This window comes from Perna viridis, chromosome 9, assembly GCF_037379345.1.
Source record: "Perna viridis isolate PV_CMFRI_1.1 ecotype Kerala chromosome 9, ASM3737934v1, whole genome shotgun sequence".
Classification (NCBI taxonomy): domain Eukaryota; kingdom Metazoa; phylum Mollusca; class Bivalvia; order Mytilida; family Mytilidae; genus Perna; species Perna viridis.
Genome location: NC_142453.1, coordinates 18,939,204 through 18,957,161, shown reverse-complemented (window position 1 = coordinate 18,957,161; position 17,958 = coordinate 18,939,204). Strand labels below are relative to the sequence as shown.

Sequence of the window (17,958 nt, the reverse complement as noted above, 5' to 3'; positions counted from 1 at the left end):
GCTTATGCTTTTTTATTTTATTCATTTTTTAGCTCGCTTGGCGTCCGTCGTCGTCCGTCGTCGTTATCAATTTTTCAAAACTCATCTCTGATACTACTCGACTAATTAAAACACAACTTGGTGTGAATGTTTCTTAGGGTGTTTTGCACAGAACTGATTTGGAGATTTTTTATTTCTTAAAAAAACTTGGCCGCCGTTACTAAAAGTATAACATAGGGGTTAGACAGAAGTTGTTCCCATATATTTCCAAAACCGTTAGGTTAAGCCATCTTCTGACAAGGTAAAAGTGATTAGAAGGATTAGATCTATCGGTGACCAAATTTTCGTTTTAATTTGTTAAGTTATTTTGGAGTTATTGCCCCTTTTCGACGTGTTTTTTTTTCTATTTTTAATGTTACTTCTTTTAAAAATCTTCTCTGAAACTACTAAACCGATTAGAACCAAACTTGGTGTGAATGTTTCTTAGGGTGTTCTGCATAGAACTGATGCGGGTGTTTTGATCCGTCGAAAAGCATTGCCACCGTTACTAAAAGAGTAATCAAGGAAACCAAGTTTATAGCGGTAATCAAAAGAATGTAATCCAGGGACAAATACCAGACATGGAAAACAGACAAACACAACAAAGAACACAAAGCAACTAAAACCATACAAAGTAACAAAAGCATATGAGCAACTCGGACTCCACTAAAACTGGGAGCATGGACCAGGTGCACCGGTAGGGTAAGCGTCTAAAAAAGTAAATCGGGGTCATACAAAAGTTTTTCGCATATATTTCCAAACGTTTCAGCCAAATTCTGACAAGGTAAAAGTGTTCAGAAGTATTTATTGGCGGTAAGGCTTACAAAAGTCTGAATTGGGTCAAAGTTGTCGAATGTTTCCTTGTTAAAGTTACTGCCCTTGAAAGGTGAACATTTTTGATTTTTTACTGTTTTCAGCCAATAACTTCAAAAATATAATAGATAGAAAGGAACTTTCAATTGCTGAAATGATCATTAAGATAAGGCCTACAAAAGTACATGTATGTGGAGATTTTTAAGTTGTCGGACGACTTCTTGTTAGAGTAATTGCCCTTGCAAGAAAATGTGAAGTTTTTAGCAGTTTTCAGCCAATATCTTGAAAACTATATTAGATAGAAAGAACCGTTCAATTGATGATATGATCCTTACGATAAGTCCTACCAAAGTCTTCCCTGAGTAATAATTGTCGGACAACTCCTTGTTAGCATTATTGCTCTTGAAATGCAAAAAACAAAATAACCAGATGAGCGATTCAGGCTCCTGTGAACCTCTTGTTTATCATGAGATGAGATTTTCTTCACTTTTACTTGGAAATGGCTAAAAACAATTTTTTTCTGTTTCTTAAAAAAATTTGTATAAAACAAGTGTGGACACCGACTGGTATTGCCCGAGGATCAAGTATGGACGCAGACTTGTATTGACAAAAGAGCAAATTTGAACATACATACGTTTTGTCTTGAAAGAGTAACCAATGGAATCAAGATTCTAGCGGAAACCAAAGGAATGTATTTCAGGGACAAAGACCAGACATGGAAAACAGACAAACACAACGATGAACATAAAATAACTAAAATAATACATACAAAGTAACAAAAGTGAATGAAAAACTCGGACTCCACTTAAAACTGGGAGCATGGCCCAGGTGCACCGGTAGGGTGAACGTGTTTGCATCGTTCAGAAAACTCTTCCATTTACTGAGATCAATAATTGAATCATGCACAAGTTTATAATTATATATTAACGTGTTACTAAATATCTACTGATATCAATAAATGTGCTGAACTTGCTATGTCATGTTAATAAGGATTAGGCATTTCACTTTATTTAGGTTAACTTGGTAAAATTCTGGGCTCTCAGTTTTTTTGTTTGTTTTCTTTTCCATTAACGGAAACCGACAGTGTAGTATCTGTCAGTTACATGAATGGCCCTAATTTTAAAATCGTAGGGGCCAAAAACTACAAAATTAGATAGGAGCAATCATTAATTAGTTAGTGAAATCATATCAAAATTTCATAACAACTGATCAACCATAACCATAAAATCATCGCACGAAAATCAAGTGAATATGGACAACAACGACACGGACGCCGCCGATGATGACGTCGCTGTCAGCACCATTTTTCGGTGACACTATTATATAAAATACACACACACTCATTTGTATACAAGTAATTTCGGGATTTTGGACATGCTCAATTTCCTAAAAGCTTGTCAATTACTCTGCCTTAGGACCAAATTAGTAGTGTATGATTTGCTAAGAATTTGTTTTTTTCAGCAGTCATAGTTAAACAGTTCTCTAGCAAAGGAGAATAAAACTGCGTAATGGAAAAATTTCCCAATTACAGTCATGTACTGAAAGCAAATCATTCGAAATTCTTATGAAACAAAAATACAATACCGGACAATCTCTAGCACTATTGGAGTAATAAAATGGACCATCTGTCTAGGCATAAAAAAAAAATGTTTCCGGTCACCCTCCTGACCCTCCTCCAGACACCCTGAACATACTAAGGTTTTATTTGAAATTATGAAGAAATAAAAATAAGTAAAAATTCTGCCGATTGTCTTTCAGAAAAAAAGAAGAAAAAAAACACATGCCACGAGTGTGCTCTTGGTTGTGGATAGTCCATTTTTGGAGACTTTTTTTTCTTGAGATATTCTCTGTAAATTACCACCTCCGTCAAAATAAAAATTACTCATGTGCCGAATCCCAAAAGCGATTATGCTGCGGACGAAGTCTATTGTTTAGTTTTTGCATATTTGGTTTTCATCGTATCTTTATGACTTATTTCATTTCAAAATATCAATGAAAATAGAGATACCTACACATGTACCTACCGACCCTACAAAATTTTAGAATAGTGCTCGGAAACATAACATTATTTTTTTTGGCCTTGAGAATTTCTCATCAATTGACTGGCATGCACCAATATCTGTCTCACATGCTTGTGTTGATTTTATCCCAAAAAGTTTTGATTTTATCCAAAAAAGTATTTTGCTGGGTAAAAGATTCAGCAAATGCTATTGTAGGCTATACAACGCTGTATATATAGCGTGCATATTACAAACTGAATCAGGCACGAGACCACAATTAATTTTCAAGTGCATTTCAATATACACATTTGAGCAGATTAAAAAAATCCCACCGACGCAAACTGAATAAAACTTATCTGGCCTAAAGATATGTACAAACATGATTATATATATAAAGTGTAGAAAATTTTACCATCATTTTCTAAAATTAATACATATAATTCGGAGATGGGGTTAACATAACAAATGAACTGAGTTAAAAGTCCTAAATTCTAACCTTATTCCACTGAACCAAATCACAACTTTTAGTCAGAATTGATTAATGAAAAAAATTTCATGTAATTTTAACCTATTTTCTACCAATTAGAGGCAAAACTTCAGCAAATAAGTTTCCAGTAAAAATATGAAAATATGTGGAAGGTACCTACTACCAAAGTTGGAACTATATTCGAAAACCAAGGGGAATTAATTGTGTCCTCGTACCATCACTAGGTCACCGATCGACATTAAATCACGTGATAAAGCATTAGTTTTAATGAATTTAATGAATGAACGTGGTCACAGGACAACTAATTTCCCCGAATACACAATGACCCACATTCACGGGTTTGAATGTGCCCGGGGACCGTGTAAACGATTTGATGATTTACATCGTCCGTGAGAGACCTAAAACGATAGCAAAGGAGATAAGAAACACCTCAGTCCGTCATGTATTATTCATATGAGTGGAAACCGGGTCTATCAGTACTGAGTATATTATGTTAGCACGAAAACGAAAATTAAACCAAGTATAGGAACAGTCAGCTGATTGTCAGCGTCACACATATCGTGCAAACGATTGGCTAACACTGTGTTACGAAAGCTTTTTTGGGGACTTTGGTGGTTTATATCCACAAAGACAGTCGAATTATCTTCTAGAAGGAACGATGTTCTAGCTTTATAATGCACGAAATGAATGATGTAACCGATATACTGAAAGTGCTATAATTTCAACTTCATTGTTATAGTGTTATTTAATGAATACTTCTTATTAAACACGATAGAAACAAGCGCACATGCATTTGGAACAACATATGCCGTGTTACGATCACAAAATTGTTGATCAAAGTGATCTCACCGTAGTTTTAGTTTCTAAAATCTTGGTTCCCTTCATTGCCCCGTAGCTGTGATAATTGAACATGTAATAAATTAAGATTGAGCATACTTCTTGAGTGTCGACAACAAATAGGTACATCGTTCAATATACAAGATAAAAAACCCTGAACATTTTATAGTTACATGTATTGAATGGTATAAATATCCCACTTACACCATATACACTGTACCATCCCCATTCCGCATTGAAAATCCCCATTCCCCATAGAAAAATCACCCCATCGAATTACCATTGCATTTTGTTCTTATCGAATATTTACACGATCAAATTGAATAAATTTGGTATTTGTAAATTGTTGAAGTAATAAAAATGAGGGAGCAACCATTTGATTATTTAGGCTAAAAGGGGGTGCGTTGGTCAGGATTACTTTTTATCTTCAGGAAATATAGGTCCTGCATTTTTTTCTTCAGCGCAAAGCGCCAGGGAGAATTTTAAAAAAATGTAAACAAAAAGTTTTGGTACAATAATAGATTCTGCCTTTTTTATTTTTCTTTTGGACTCTCCTACCGTTTTCTTTCAAATTTGATCATAGGCCTCTTTAAGTCTCTAATGCGAAATTAACCGATCTTACTCTGAGAACTTATGAAGTCGCCGACCACGAAGTGGCGGAGACTTATTGTTTTTACTGTTACCTAGTAGTTGATCATTTATTGCCTGATATTTGCAGGAAATCAACAAGCAGTTGGGTTATTCCAATTGTAAATACAAAGTAGTCAGACATACGGATGTAGTCCTCTAGTCACTTCCAACAGAATCTTTCTTTCCTATCTGTCTTTACTTTTTAAGAAGAAAATTTGATTATAATATAAAGTGACGATCATTTACTTGACTACTATGATATTTTCATGAAGAAAGAAAATGTCCTGCTTGATACCTACGACATTTAAAGGAAAAAAAATGTCAAAATATTCAGGGCTTTGCCTTGCTTGGCGTATCTGATATATAATGACAGTAAGCTTTCATCTGTCATATATATTATAAACATATAATTTTCGCGGATTTGTCATGTAGACAATATTTGCAGGGTATGTATTTTTGTAGACAATGTTTGCAATGTGTCTATTTTCGGGGTTACGAAAATTCAAATTCTATTAGTGCGATACAGTGTCGAAAATCAATTTCGCGTGAACTATTTTTCCCGCTGATCTGTCCACAGCGTCATTTTTGTTAATTCTAACATTTCACTTTTTATTATATATTTCAAGTTTCCATAGATATACAATCATGTGCCTTGCATAAATCAGTAATTAAATAATTTTCTTTTAAATAAATAAATAAACACTGAAATATCATTTACTGCATAACAGAGTATTTATTCTTTAAAAAAAACACTATACATGTTAAACTTTGCTTACTCTAAACCAGCAATAACTTTACGGGCTGTTCTAATGGTCTACCCCGCGGGATTTTTTTCATATTACTACTATTTTAAAGTCAATGATTCTACATACGAGTCTTACAGTTTGTATGAATACAAATCGTTAAAACTATTTACTTGAAACTGTATATATCTACGAAGGTTACTTGGAAAATAATAAGTCTCTTGCGTAAATGAAAAGAAATCTTGTGGCACAAACGAAATATTGAAATTAAAAAAATGGTACCAAATATAACGAGAATATGTATGGTGAATATGTCTTACTTAGAGACAATAACACACACCGTGATGAACATTTGTCAGCACAAGAACTACTCGTGGGTCTTCAAAACATTATACCCACCACATAATTATCCCATATCAACTGCTTCTTCAAGCAACTGTTTGACAATTGAAAGCATCTGAACCAAGAATTGATATACAAAGTATATACTTGGGTAATCTCATGTATCACAGTCATTTTTTACACTAAAAGTGCCTTGGCAAATCAAATCATCACACTTCAAAAGCACGGTCAAAGTTCAATTTATTTTTGAAAGAAAAGTTTGGAATTTTCACTTTAATTTGTCTCTGATGTTGTCCCTCCATTGTTTATATACTTCTATTAAAGGAGAAAATATTTATCCTTATAATTAATAGCATATTTTGGAACTAGGGACACTGTTAAAGCGCGGTGGTTCACTACCTACCGTAAACAAATTTACAATTGTTCAATACAGTCGGAACTACTTGGTCTTTCTCGTTACACGAGATATTGTTTTAGTGTAGTGGAAATGGCCGAGTAGTTTCAATTGATGTTCAATACACCAACTAGAACATCCCGGAATTCAAAGGAACGTAGATATCACAAGGAGTTGGTTCCACTATAAATACATTTGGATGAAAATATGCTAAAAACGATTGATGGTAACACACATCCTAAAGTTCAAAGTTTCATCACCAAAGAAAAAGCTGATAAACATAATTTGGACAATTTTATTTCTATGGTATATTTACTTTTAACACTTTTGGAAATGAATTTTTGTCAAAATTCAAAATATTAAAAAAAAACAACAAAAAAACAAAAGACAAACAAAACCGGCTATAACAACTCTAATACAATACACACTCTTAAAGCATTTACCTGATATATTATCTAATTTTTTAAAATCCCTAATAGAAGAATAACAAGGTCTACAAATAAGTTTAATGTACCGAAAAATTATATTTGGTTTCATTTTTAAGTTAATCATTCTACTTTTAAATTAGAATTGTACAAATATGGTGTGGTTACGATTGTTAACTATTGCGTTTTGTAAGGGCGCCCTGTTTTGTTCACAAATACGTGCTATTATTAAGATCAATTCTGTTATGAAAATATAAATATATTTGTGTCTTTCAAAGGAAGTATCAAAGATAATCGTCAAGCAGGAAATATACATGCAGTTTGGCAGACGGAGTATGTATGCAAGTTTTAGCCAATTAACATCAGTTGTATGAAATCGACAACATTGAGTTTAAATGTAAAGATTTTGTAACCAGGTACCTTCTAAATGAACTCTAAATAGTATTCATATAAGAAGTATTTTGTTTTTATTCAGTAAAAATAAGATCAATGTTACTAGCGCAAGCTACCTCATTATAATGCCGAATTGGACGTGCTCCGTACCTAACGCATATTGTGGCCAGTCAATAATTTGTGCACTTATTAAAAATTAAACTCTTGTATTGCGTTTTCCTAATAAAATGAGTGTGTAGTATTTGTTCTGTTGTGTATTTTAGTTTAGTTTGCAAAATTACTCCGGTTAGAATTTGGTATTTTTTTTTTTTTATCATTGTTTTAGTGCTGTTTGATAGACCCGGGCCAAATATGTTCTTCAAAACATTTCAAGAGCTAAATGCATAATTATGCTTAACAAACAATAATATATGTGATGTATTAGAATGCATATTGAAAGTCTGGGAGTAACATTAAATGTATAGACCCGATAAAAAAAACGGCAATGACCCCAACATTTTAATAAAATCCACAAACAGAAATTCAAAATAAGGCAAATTTGCAGAAAGCTTTATCCTTGATTATGCATATGCCCATCACAATTAGTGTTTCAAGTTTTATGCATAACCGTAATTAATTCGGAATGGTGATCCATACCATAGGTCCATGTTTGATGCTATGTTAAAACTTGATGGTATTTTCATAATATTCTCGACTCGTTTCTTTTGGGAAACCCTCCTTCGCCAATAGATTATGGTGAACGGGGAATCAATGTTAAATTAGGGATATGATTATGTACAAAATGTTATTTGCAATATGATATACCTTAATTCTGAATATTAAAAGATCATAAAATATCAATATTCTGAAGTTCTTGATTGTCCTTGGATTCTTAAAATTAAAAGGTACACGTTAACACTGGTTAAAATGAAACTTTTTGCCAATAAAACTAGTATAGTTCATCGTCGCTTCCCTCCAGAATAAGATGTGTTTAAAACCAGGTGTTTTGCCTATTGCAAAAATGTACAGGTTATACATGTTGTTACCGATTGTAATACTACAATGTACCTCATCATTTGGGCATAATGGAAAGAACGCTTTAAAAATACGAACCATACTAATGATTTTATGATCTATGTCAGCCTTAAGTATAGACCTAGGGTAGGGACATAACTCATGAAATCAGTGACATGTTTGTATTATATTCAATTTCACCAAAGCCTCTCAAGCTTTCGGTTGAAGCAAAATAAAATGTTAACTAGTTGCTTACATAAGATTGATGTTAAATGCTGAATACAAACGTTCCAATGATTTTTAGAGTTGTGTCCCTTACCCTAGGTCTAAATTCTTAAATCCTCCTATTATTGTGGCAGTCTCAGTTGCATGAAGAAGACATGATAATAAAACTGAAAACTCAGAACCTAACGAACTAAGAGTAAAATTAACAAAATCAAGATAAACATGTCTTTTATGTTAATTCACATCGAAACAACAACTGTTTATATCTATTTAACAAACTTATGTTTGGATGTCTATACGCACCCTAGCCTCTCCGAATTCTCAAAATTTGTCGAGTTCAATTGAAACCAATTGAAACAGAAAATCAAAATATATTTTTCATATTTAAAAAAATAGGTCATCTTATGGACATCAAATGATTACCTTCCAGGTTGCAAAAGAAGTGCAGTTAACGATTTAAATGGCCATACGTTTTGTGTAAATTATTTTATCAAACTGAAATAATTCAAACTTTAATTTTCGGATTTTATCGCATAATGCCTCGCTACTGATCATGAGTGTGATGGGGTACAATACCTAAGAAAAAGGGCTGGTTGGTATACGAAAATGTAGAACAAAGTCGCTACTATATGCGATTCCACAAAAGGTCAGGGCAATAAATCGAAATATCCTCCACTTTTCGTCTATTTTAAGCATGGTCTTAAATAAAGCTATACCTTTGATTGAATACATACATTAATTCCACGAAATCTGATAATACAAGACAAAAACAAAAACATTTACTTGAACCCTCCTTCCCCCAATAATAAAGGCAGTAATATAAGTAGGAAAGTTTAAATAGGGGTATTTGGAATTTTTAAAATTATTATTCACTTGAGGATTTATGGTTTACCTTACCCAAACATTTAATAATTATGTTGAAAATCAATATACTATCATGAACCCAGATGATATCTACTATCATGGCAAAATACACATTGTTTTGAAGTTGAATTTTTTTCAGAGCCAACCTGCAAGGATAAATAAAATGCTCCGTAAGATGTAGCCTAATAAACTGCAGAGAAAGTACCCTGAACGATTAGCGCAGGCATGGACACACCACTAAATGTCATGGCTTTGAAAAATGATTGCGAATAGAAATGTGGCACATGTTTTAATTTGGATTCGAGGTGATTCTTCTTTTACCTTAATTCCAAAACTATTCCAATCATAAGCAAAGGAATTCCGTATTGCAGGGTATTTAGCAAGGTGCTAATTTTGGCATATTTCAATAGCGGTCTGTCTAAAAACGCAAAAAAAAAAAGAAATCAGAACAAATGCTGAATTCTGGTCCCTATTCGTTTATAATTCTTACCCGGCTCAAAATACAACCCTCAAAATGATTCTAATTTACATATATACTCTTATATTTGAGTTCGTAATTATCGTATATGACACACAAAAAGGGAATATCTCAGCATTTTTTAACAAGGAGCTGTCTTTTCTTGTTTCAGTGTTGCATGGCCTGATTGTTTTGTATAATGTAATTTCAAATCACAAATTCAAGTCAAATTTAGAATAAATGTTCATAAACTTCTCAGTCTGACACACATATTTCACACAAATGTACTTAAGTCTTTTTTAGAGATAACATTGGTGATGACGTGGTGTGCAGCACTAACTTCCTGTGAATTTCAATCGGTGCTAATAAAACGATATCAGTTCAAAACAGATTAAAACAGTAAGTCTGCACTTTTAATCATTAGTTTGTTTTACCTTTTATGCAGTCGAGTAGGATTGTTGATTTTATATAGGTTGGAGTAATAACAAGTAAAGCCTCTTTTAAAGTTTCCCTAAATCAAAATCTAGGACGATGCATGTCAAGGTCGAAACTTTTAATAAAACATGTTATTTCAGCTTATTTGCAAACAATAAAAGTGCAAACAAATTCTAAAAAAGTTTTTTTTATTTTCGAATGTTAATGCATTACCTTTTAACGCGTTTATAATTCCTAAATAAAACTCCGCTTATACCCCGAATATAATATGCAACAAATACGCATATACATAGTATAGTAAATAACACCAAGATCCCCCCCCCAAAAAAAAAAAAAAAAAAACAAAAAAAACAAACAAAAAAACAGTACATTCTTATTCAGTTCCACGTAATAAAAAGAAAATGAATACATGTTAGGTGCATGCGTGGACACAATACTAAATGTCATGGCTTTGAATACTGATTGCGAATAGAAATGTGGCACATGTTTTAATTCGGATTCGAGGTTACTATTTTATTACCTTAATTCCAAAATTATTCCAGTCACAACCAACGGAATTCCGTATTGCGGGGTATTTTATCGAGGTACTAGTTTTGGCGTATTTCATTAACGGTCTGTCTAAAAACGCAAAAAAAAAAAGAAATCAGAACAAATGCTGAATTCTGGTCCCTATTCGTTTATAATTCTTACCCGGCTCAAAATACAACCCTCAAAATGATTCTAATTTACATATATACTCTTATATTTGAGTTCGTAATTATCGTATATGACACACAAAAAGGGAATATCTCAGCATTTTTTAACAAGGAGCTGTCTTTTCTTGTTTCAGTGTTGCATGGCCTGATTGTTTTGTATAATGTAATTTCAAATCACAAATTCAAGTCAAATTTAGAATAAATGTTCATAAACTTCTCAGTCTGACACACATATTTCACACAAATGTACTTAAGTCTTTTTTAGAGATAACATTGGTGATGACGTGGTGTGCAGCACTAACTTCCTGTGAATTTCAATCGGTGCTAATAAAACGATATCAGTTCAAAACAGATTAAAACAGTAAGTCTGCACTTTTAATCATTAGTTTGTTTTACCTTTTATGCAGTCGAGTAGGATTGTTGATTTTATATAGGTTGGAGTAATAACAAGTAAAGCCTCTTTTAAAGTTTCCCTAAATCAAAATCTAGGACGATGCATGTCAAGGTCGAAACTTTTAATAAAACATGTTATTTCAGCTTATTTGCAAACAATAAAAGTGCAAACAAATTCTAAAAAAGTTTTTTTTTATTTTCGAATGTTAATGCATTACCTTTTAACGCGTTTATAATTCCTAAATAAAACTCCGCTTATACCCCGAATATAATATGCAACAAATACGCATATACATAGTATAGTAAATAACACCAAGATCCCCCCCCCCAAAAAAAAAAAAAAAACAAAAAAAACAAACAAAAAAACAGTACATTCTTATTCAGTTCCACGTAATAAAAAGAAAATGAATACATGTTAGGTGCATGCGTGGACACAATACTAAATGTCATGGCTTTGAATACTGATTGCGAATAGAAATGTGGCACATGTTTTAATTCGGATTCGAGGTTACTATTTTATTACCTTAATTCCAAAATTATTCCAGTCACAACCAACGGAATTCCGTATTGCGGGGTATTTTATCGAGGTACTAATTTTGGCGTATTTCATTAACGGTCTGTCTAAAAAAACGCAAAAAAAATATCACAAAATGTAATTAATTAGTGCACCAGTAAGCATCTGTCATAACTAGGGACAGCAAATCCATGTTACACGATAGTCTTACAAACCGTAAGATTATTTATATATGGTATGTATTGTTATAAGATATAGGGAGATCAATATACACAGGTTTCAAGAGAGAAAACTTGTGTAAATTATCGCTAATGCGATATTAATAAAATCTGCTATAGTAATCAACTTACGTGTATAAGTAATGGGAGTGGGTCGCACTCAATAACTTAATTGGAGGCACAAGTTTTTTCTTTTTTCTTTTTGTTTTATTTTGTTTTCTGTTTTTTATACACTCCAAATATTAGGTAAATTTTTAATTTTGATAATTGTACATGTACCTGCAACTCTATATGTGTTCTAGAATTGCACGATCATAATCTTTTCTTTTTTAATTTCAGAACGAACAAGAATAAAAAATGTAATCAACCCTCTTACAGGATATATGTAAGAATTTTATTTATCCGTAAACTATCATTTGTGAGATGGCATCAATGAGTTACATGTGTTCACTATGCAAGGAGGATTTACTAGATAATCTAGCAGTAGTTTGGTGTCCTGAATGCGACGATTTCTTATGCGCCGATTGCGAGCGCCACCACAAGAAAATAAAGGCATCTAAACATCATAGAACGACAACTATAGAACTCTATTCAAAGTTACCAGAAAATGTACAAAACGTGTCATATATATGCTCTGACCATAATCAAAAACTCGAAATGTACTGTCCTAAGCATGCTTGTGCATGCTGTTTCCAGTGTTTTACTCTGAAACATTCTAGCTGTGGTAATATAAAGCAGTTGACTGAAGTTGTTAAGAATATCAAGTCGTCTGTTCGGGTCACACAACTTGAAACGGAGCTGGGTTACTTGAAAAGTGATTACAACACAGTTTTAAAGCACATGCGCGCAAGTCTAGAAGCTTCGAAAAAGGACAAATCTAAAGGGTTGTCAAAGATTAAATGTATGAGAGGAAACGTTAACAAATTCATGAATGCTATCGAGAAGAATCTAACTCAAAACTTATCATCAGAACACGACATAATAAGAAGGGAAATTTCAACCACAATAGCTAATGCAGAAAGCAGACGTCAACTAATAGACCATTCACAATCAAATCTAAAAGCAGTAGTAGAAAATGGAACTGAACTTCAAATCTACCATTGCTTGACTAATTTAGAAAAGATCAGGGAGGATGGACAGAGTGATCTTAAAGAACTGAAGAAGAGCAGTGAGCTAAACATTAGGAAAGTTGAAGTAAATTTGTGCGATAGTTTTCCCGTATTTTTTAAGAAAATCGAAAATTTTGGTTCTATTGTAAAATCAACAACACCTCCTAATATATCATTTGCTACGGGAAGTAAGTCCGTCGTTCAGTTTGCAGAAACCAAACCAATGGATGACATTGACTGTATTCGTCCACTATCAATGATTTCTTTCAAAATTCCCAGCAATATTACAAAAACACATGAAATAACGGGATGTTCCGTTTTAGATAACAATGATCTCTTGCTTTTAGATACGGACAACAAAATGCTTTATCGTTTCACTGCTGAAGGTAAATTTCAAAATGTTGTGTATGTGTTTGGTGACAGGCCATCTAGCATTTGTGTTGTTAAAGAAAATATACTGGCAGTCACTATTCATGACAGTAACACGCTATTAATGATAAATCTGTCCAATAGTGAAAAAACGTTCGAGAGGACATTTCCCGGGCCCTGCTTTGGGGTTGATAGTGATCATTCTATAATTGCAGTAACTTGCACGAACTATGGTAGAGTTAAAACGGAAGTGTATTTACTGAACACTGACGGTGAGATCCTAAACTCGTTCGATATAGATAGTCCGTACAGTGGACGTGTAGCTGTCAATCATGGCAAGATATTTCTCTCCAGTTTCAGAAAGAATAAAGTGATGTGTCACCATCAAAATGGAAATGTGATTTGGGAATGTAGGAATAAGGATTTAGTTACACCATCTAGTCTAGCTGTAGACAGACACGGATTTGTGTTTGTAGCGTGTCAGAATAATAATAGTATTGTTGTCTTGTCACCAAATGGGTCGAAAGGTCGAGTCCTGCTTTCAAAAAAGGATGGAATTCTTGATCCAATCGCATTATCTATCAACCATCGGAATGGGCGCATATGTGTAGCAAATCGTGGAGATGGTCGTATTTATTGTTTTTCCATATCAAAGGGCAATCTGAATTCTCCTTAAATTCGTGTTAAGTCTGAGATTGTCTTATACCATACGAGTGAGCCGCTGTAGATTGTTGGAGCTTTTGAATAGCTTATTGATAACATTATACTAGTATTTGAATTGTTAACCAGAACGATCTAAATTGTAACCATGGTAACGGGTCACTTTTCAGTTATTCTTAGTTTATTTTCCCTAGAATTGGCAATTTACACGTTTCTTGAAAATGAACAAATATACATGTACATGTAGGAGTAAAGTTTCCGAATTTGTTAGAAACGATGGTCATTATCGTCATTGTATGGCAAGCCATATTTATATTTATTCCAATTTGTAGATATCTAATATAATTTAGTAAATATCTTCTTTTTATAAAATATCTTATAAAATATAAAGAAATCTTATAAAGTTTATAAGGTATCTGATAAAAGATATAAGACATCTTACATAAGGTATCTCACAAATAAAATTTTATATAACATCTCATAAAGTATACAAGATGTCTTACTATATGAAATATCTCATGAACTTCATTAGATTTTTTGTATAATTCATGAGATATATAATAAATGAATGATCGAATGAATGACAATTAATCATATTTTTCTCCATAACTAGACAATGGATTGCAGTGTTATGTCTTATAGGTATAATTTAAACAATTATTCAACCATTAACAAACTCCACAATATTTTGGTCGATAGACACTTACATTTCAAAGGGTATTATATAAAATTTCTGCAGTTTTAGATTTTTATGATCTTATATCTTTAAAAATACTGTATAAAAACAAGGTGATTGCAGCATGCACTTTGGAAAAAATAAATTTCATTTTCATTTCTTTCATTTTAAGGATTCAGATGTTGCAAGCTGGAGACCAACGTCACATGTTATTAGGAAAATAATATAGCAAACTTATTTTTTCACAAACATTTATCTTGTCATATTCTTTTCTTAAAAAATTCAGTTTAGAGTTCAAATTTCTAAGAGATGTGGAATATTCCCATAATTGCTACTTTGCATTTGGTCAAGTGAAAAAAAATCATGATTCTCAGACTTTCCCTGTCTCTTGTGAGGATTCCTTATAAGCTTTCTGTTTGCAATCAGAAAAAAAAATACTATGAAAACAAAATTTGTTCTGAAGGTTTTTCTACATCATAAATCACCACTTCCATAGACACTGTCTGATATAGAATGGTACTTAAGGAGGTACACCTGGGGTAAGAGACATAACTCTTGAAATCAGGGATTTGTTTGCAATATATTTAATTTCACCAAAGGTTATGAAGCTTTCATTTGAAATATAATGAAATCAGTCCAAATTACTTTGATGCTTAGATGAGAATGACATAAAATGCTTTACACAAACATTCCAATGATTTGTAAGAGTTATGTCCCTTATCCTAGGTCTACCTCCTTAATTAAAAATTATTTCAGTTTTGTACATGATAAAGTTAAGTATAGATAAACGCTCATTTATTAATAAAAACATAGTTGCTACATGTGTATCTACCAGGATAATGAAATTACTTAATTCACTTGATATGCCATTGAATGTGCTGCACAATTGCAATTAGTAAGCCCCACATCAACTTGTTTCTTCAAGCAACTATTTGAGAAGTTACATGTATAAGTGGCTGAACCAAAAATGACAAACATGTATCCAGTTGGGTAATCTTATGTGTCACAGTCATTTATTGAAACTCAAATGACCTTGACAATAACAAACCATCACACTTCATTGGCTGGATCAAAGTTCAATTTACTTTGAAGTGAAAAGTTTGGAATTTTAACTTCAAATTGTCTCTGGTCTTGTCCCTCCATTGTGTAAATACCCCTAATATAAAAAATCAAACAAATCATTAGGCAGACAAAAAATTATCGTTAAAATCTAAGTTTAAAGACATTTTGTCCAAATGAAAAGGAATTAGACAAACAAAATTCAAGTAAATGATCATAAATAACAGTGATACATGTATTGTTGCCACTTTCAAAACTACTTCATCATTTTTATTGGGAAAATAAGAGTCTTTTTTTTTTAAATTGGTATATTTAGAATAACTGCACAAAACCTTGCATATGTAGTTAGAATTATTAATTTTATAGATTTCAAGAAAAATACAAGTCATAAACATTTAAGCAGTGTAAGTTTGAACAAAAACACCATATCTTACCCATTGACTACCAATAGGGAAATAATTTATCTTATTTAGGATTATTCTTTAGTCATTTATATGTTGTTGACAAATTGGGAAACTTTCACTAGGGGAAACAGTCTAATGTTTAAAGTTATTTAGGGGAATTCTAACATTTACCTCTAGGAAATAATAGGAATCTACATATCTTGTGATTGAATCTATCTCTGTGGGCCCTGTCGTACATAAATTCGATAGATTCTTCAGACAGACTGATGATAAACGCAAGTTTACATGATGATACAAAATTGCATGCAGATTTACACTGTATTTCAAACTGAAAGTTACAAGGTACAATTTGTTTAACTGCTGATGTTGTGACCATTATGAACTACTCTTATTTCTGATTTGTCATCTTTTATCATGGAATATAACATGTTCTATCCCAAAATGTGTTTCATGCATAACACACCTAAAATCTACTGATCATATCATGATACAAGTTGCATTCAATTTGTATCACAGTGTAGAATGGCATCTAGCCACATGCCAAATCTCAGAAGTCTACAATGTATAATTTAAGACAAAGTTAGAAAGCACTTACTCTATCTTAAACTGAAGTCATAAATTCTATACCATATTTCTCTCCCTTCAGTCAAATTTTGGAAGCCTAACTTCAAAAACAGACAAGTAACAGTTAAGACATGATTGTTACATTATGTACCGTAGTACCACTTTACCCTCCCCCTTTTTAGTTGGTGGTGCCACAACATTAGGGGCAGCAAAATATTAATAATTGTGTGTTGCAATATAAATAATGTTTAAAATACCTAATGGCATAATTGACCATCTCTATGATTTACACTATTTAACTCACCCCATGTAGCCACATGTAGACTGTAATGACACTTGACTAGAATACTGATAAAATGGATATTCTGGGGACAGAATTGGCTCCTGTAAAAGATAAAAAAGGCTTTGGTAGAGTCTCCAGCTTTATTAAATCAAATAGCTGTATATGATGCCATGATTTCACTAATAACAGTTATTTGGGTTTTTTACACACCTTACTCGAAAAAACCTACAATTTGCTGCTAAGAAAATCAAACTAATATTAAATAGTGGCAAAAAATTCCAAAGTTTGAATAATAGGACAATTCAAATATTATAAAATCCAAATACATGGCCAGAATGTGAAAACAGGATACAAAGACACTCTACATACACTGTAAGCAAACTGAATAAACTAGATTACATATAAAAACTGAAGATAAGGAAAATGAGACACAAAACAAAAACTTAAAGCACTAGTAATGTAAACTCCCACAAAAAAAAGACTGAGAGTGACATCAGGTGCTCCAGAAGGGTAAGCATGTCCTGCTCTTCCAGAGGCACCTGTCAACTGCAAGTGAGATTAATCAGGTAATAGTCTAGCAAAAATCATGGAGCTACCCAACATGTGTCACAAAGGGGTCCCATAAAAAATACACAATTAAGTGATATGATTCAATTCAACAAAGTAAAGCTTGATTGTAAACAATTGTTACTTGTTACTTTACTTCAATTTACCTATAATGAACTGAAAAGAATCAAGATCGATATTTACAATTTTTTCACAATTTTGGCATATTAATACAGCTGTCTGAAAATCAGATATCTGTCTGATCAATTTGTGCACTTTGCTTACTTTTGATATTAGTGGCAGTCAGTAGTTAGTCAATTAGTGGCTCTTTCCTCAAGCAATTTACCTAAACTTGTTTGTGCTGCCTTATTGGCATATTCCCTACTTCTCTGTTTCAACAGCTAAACGATCC

General features: G+C 32.6%; 2 protein-coding genes across 3 annotated transcripts in view; one reads left to right on the top strand and one right to left on the bottom strand.

Moving 5' to 3' along the window:
* Nucleotides 1-9,897: 9,897 nt before the first annotated feature.
* LOC148607196 (uncharacterized) lies at nucleotides 9,898-15,509 on the top strand. The gene is made up of 3 exons (XM_088546033.1): nucleotides 9,898-10,020; nucleotides 11,017-11,112; nucleotides 12,216-15,509. The coding sequence occupies exon 3, from the start codon at nucleotides 12,300-12,302 to the stop codon at nucleotides 14,028-14,030; it is 1,731 nt and encodes a 576-aa protein (XP_088402159.1). The 5' UTR covers nucleotides 9,898-10,020; nucleotides 11,017-11,112; nucleotides 12,216-12,299; the 3' UTR covers nucleotides 14,031-15,509.
* LOC148607194 (polymerase delta-interacting protein 2-like) overlaps nucleotides 15,471-17,958 on the bottom strand; it is a 29,563-nt gene continuing 27,075 nt past the window's right edge. For both annotated transcript variants that reach the window (XM_088546041.1, XM_088546040.1), the window contains exons 10-11: nucleotides 17,022-17,101; nucleotides 15,471-15,846 (exon numbers count right to left, since the gene is read on the bottom strand). In XM_088546041.1, coding sequence (XP_088402167.1) covers nucleotides 15,741-15,846; nucleotides 17,022-17,101 — 186 coding nt within the window. In that variant the 3' untranslated portion in view covers nucleotides 15,471-15,740. The remainder of the gene's footprint in view (nucleotides 15,847-17,021; nucleotides 17,102-17,958) is intronic.

Bases quoted from the DNA above. Each gene is read 5' to 3' on its own strand.
- LOC148607196 (XM_088546033.1), top strand. From the start codon at position 12,300: ATGGCATCAATGAGTTACATGTGTTCACTATGCAAGGAGGATTTACTA.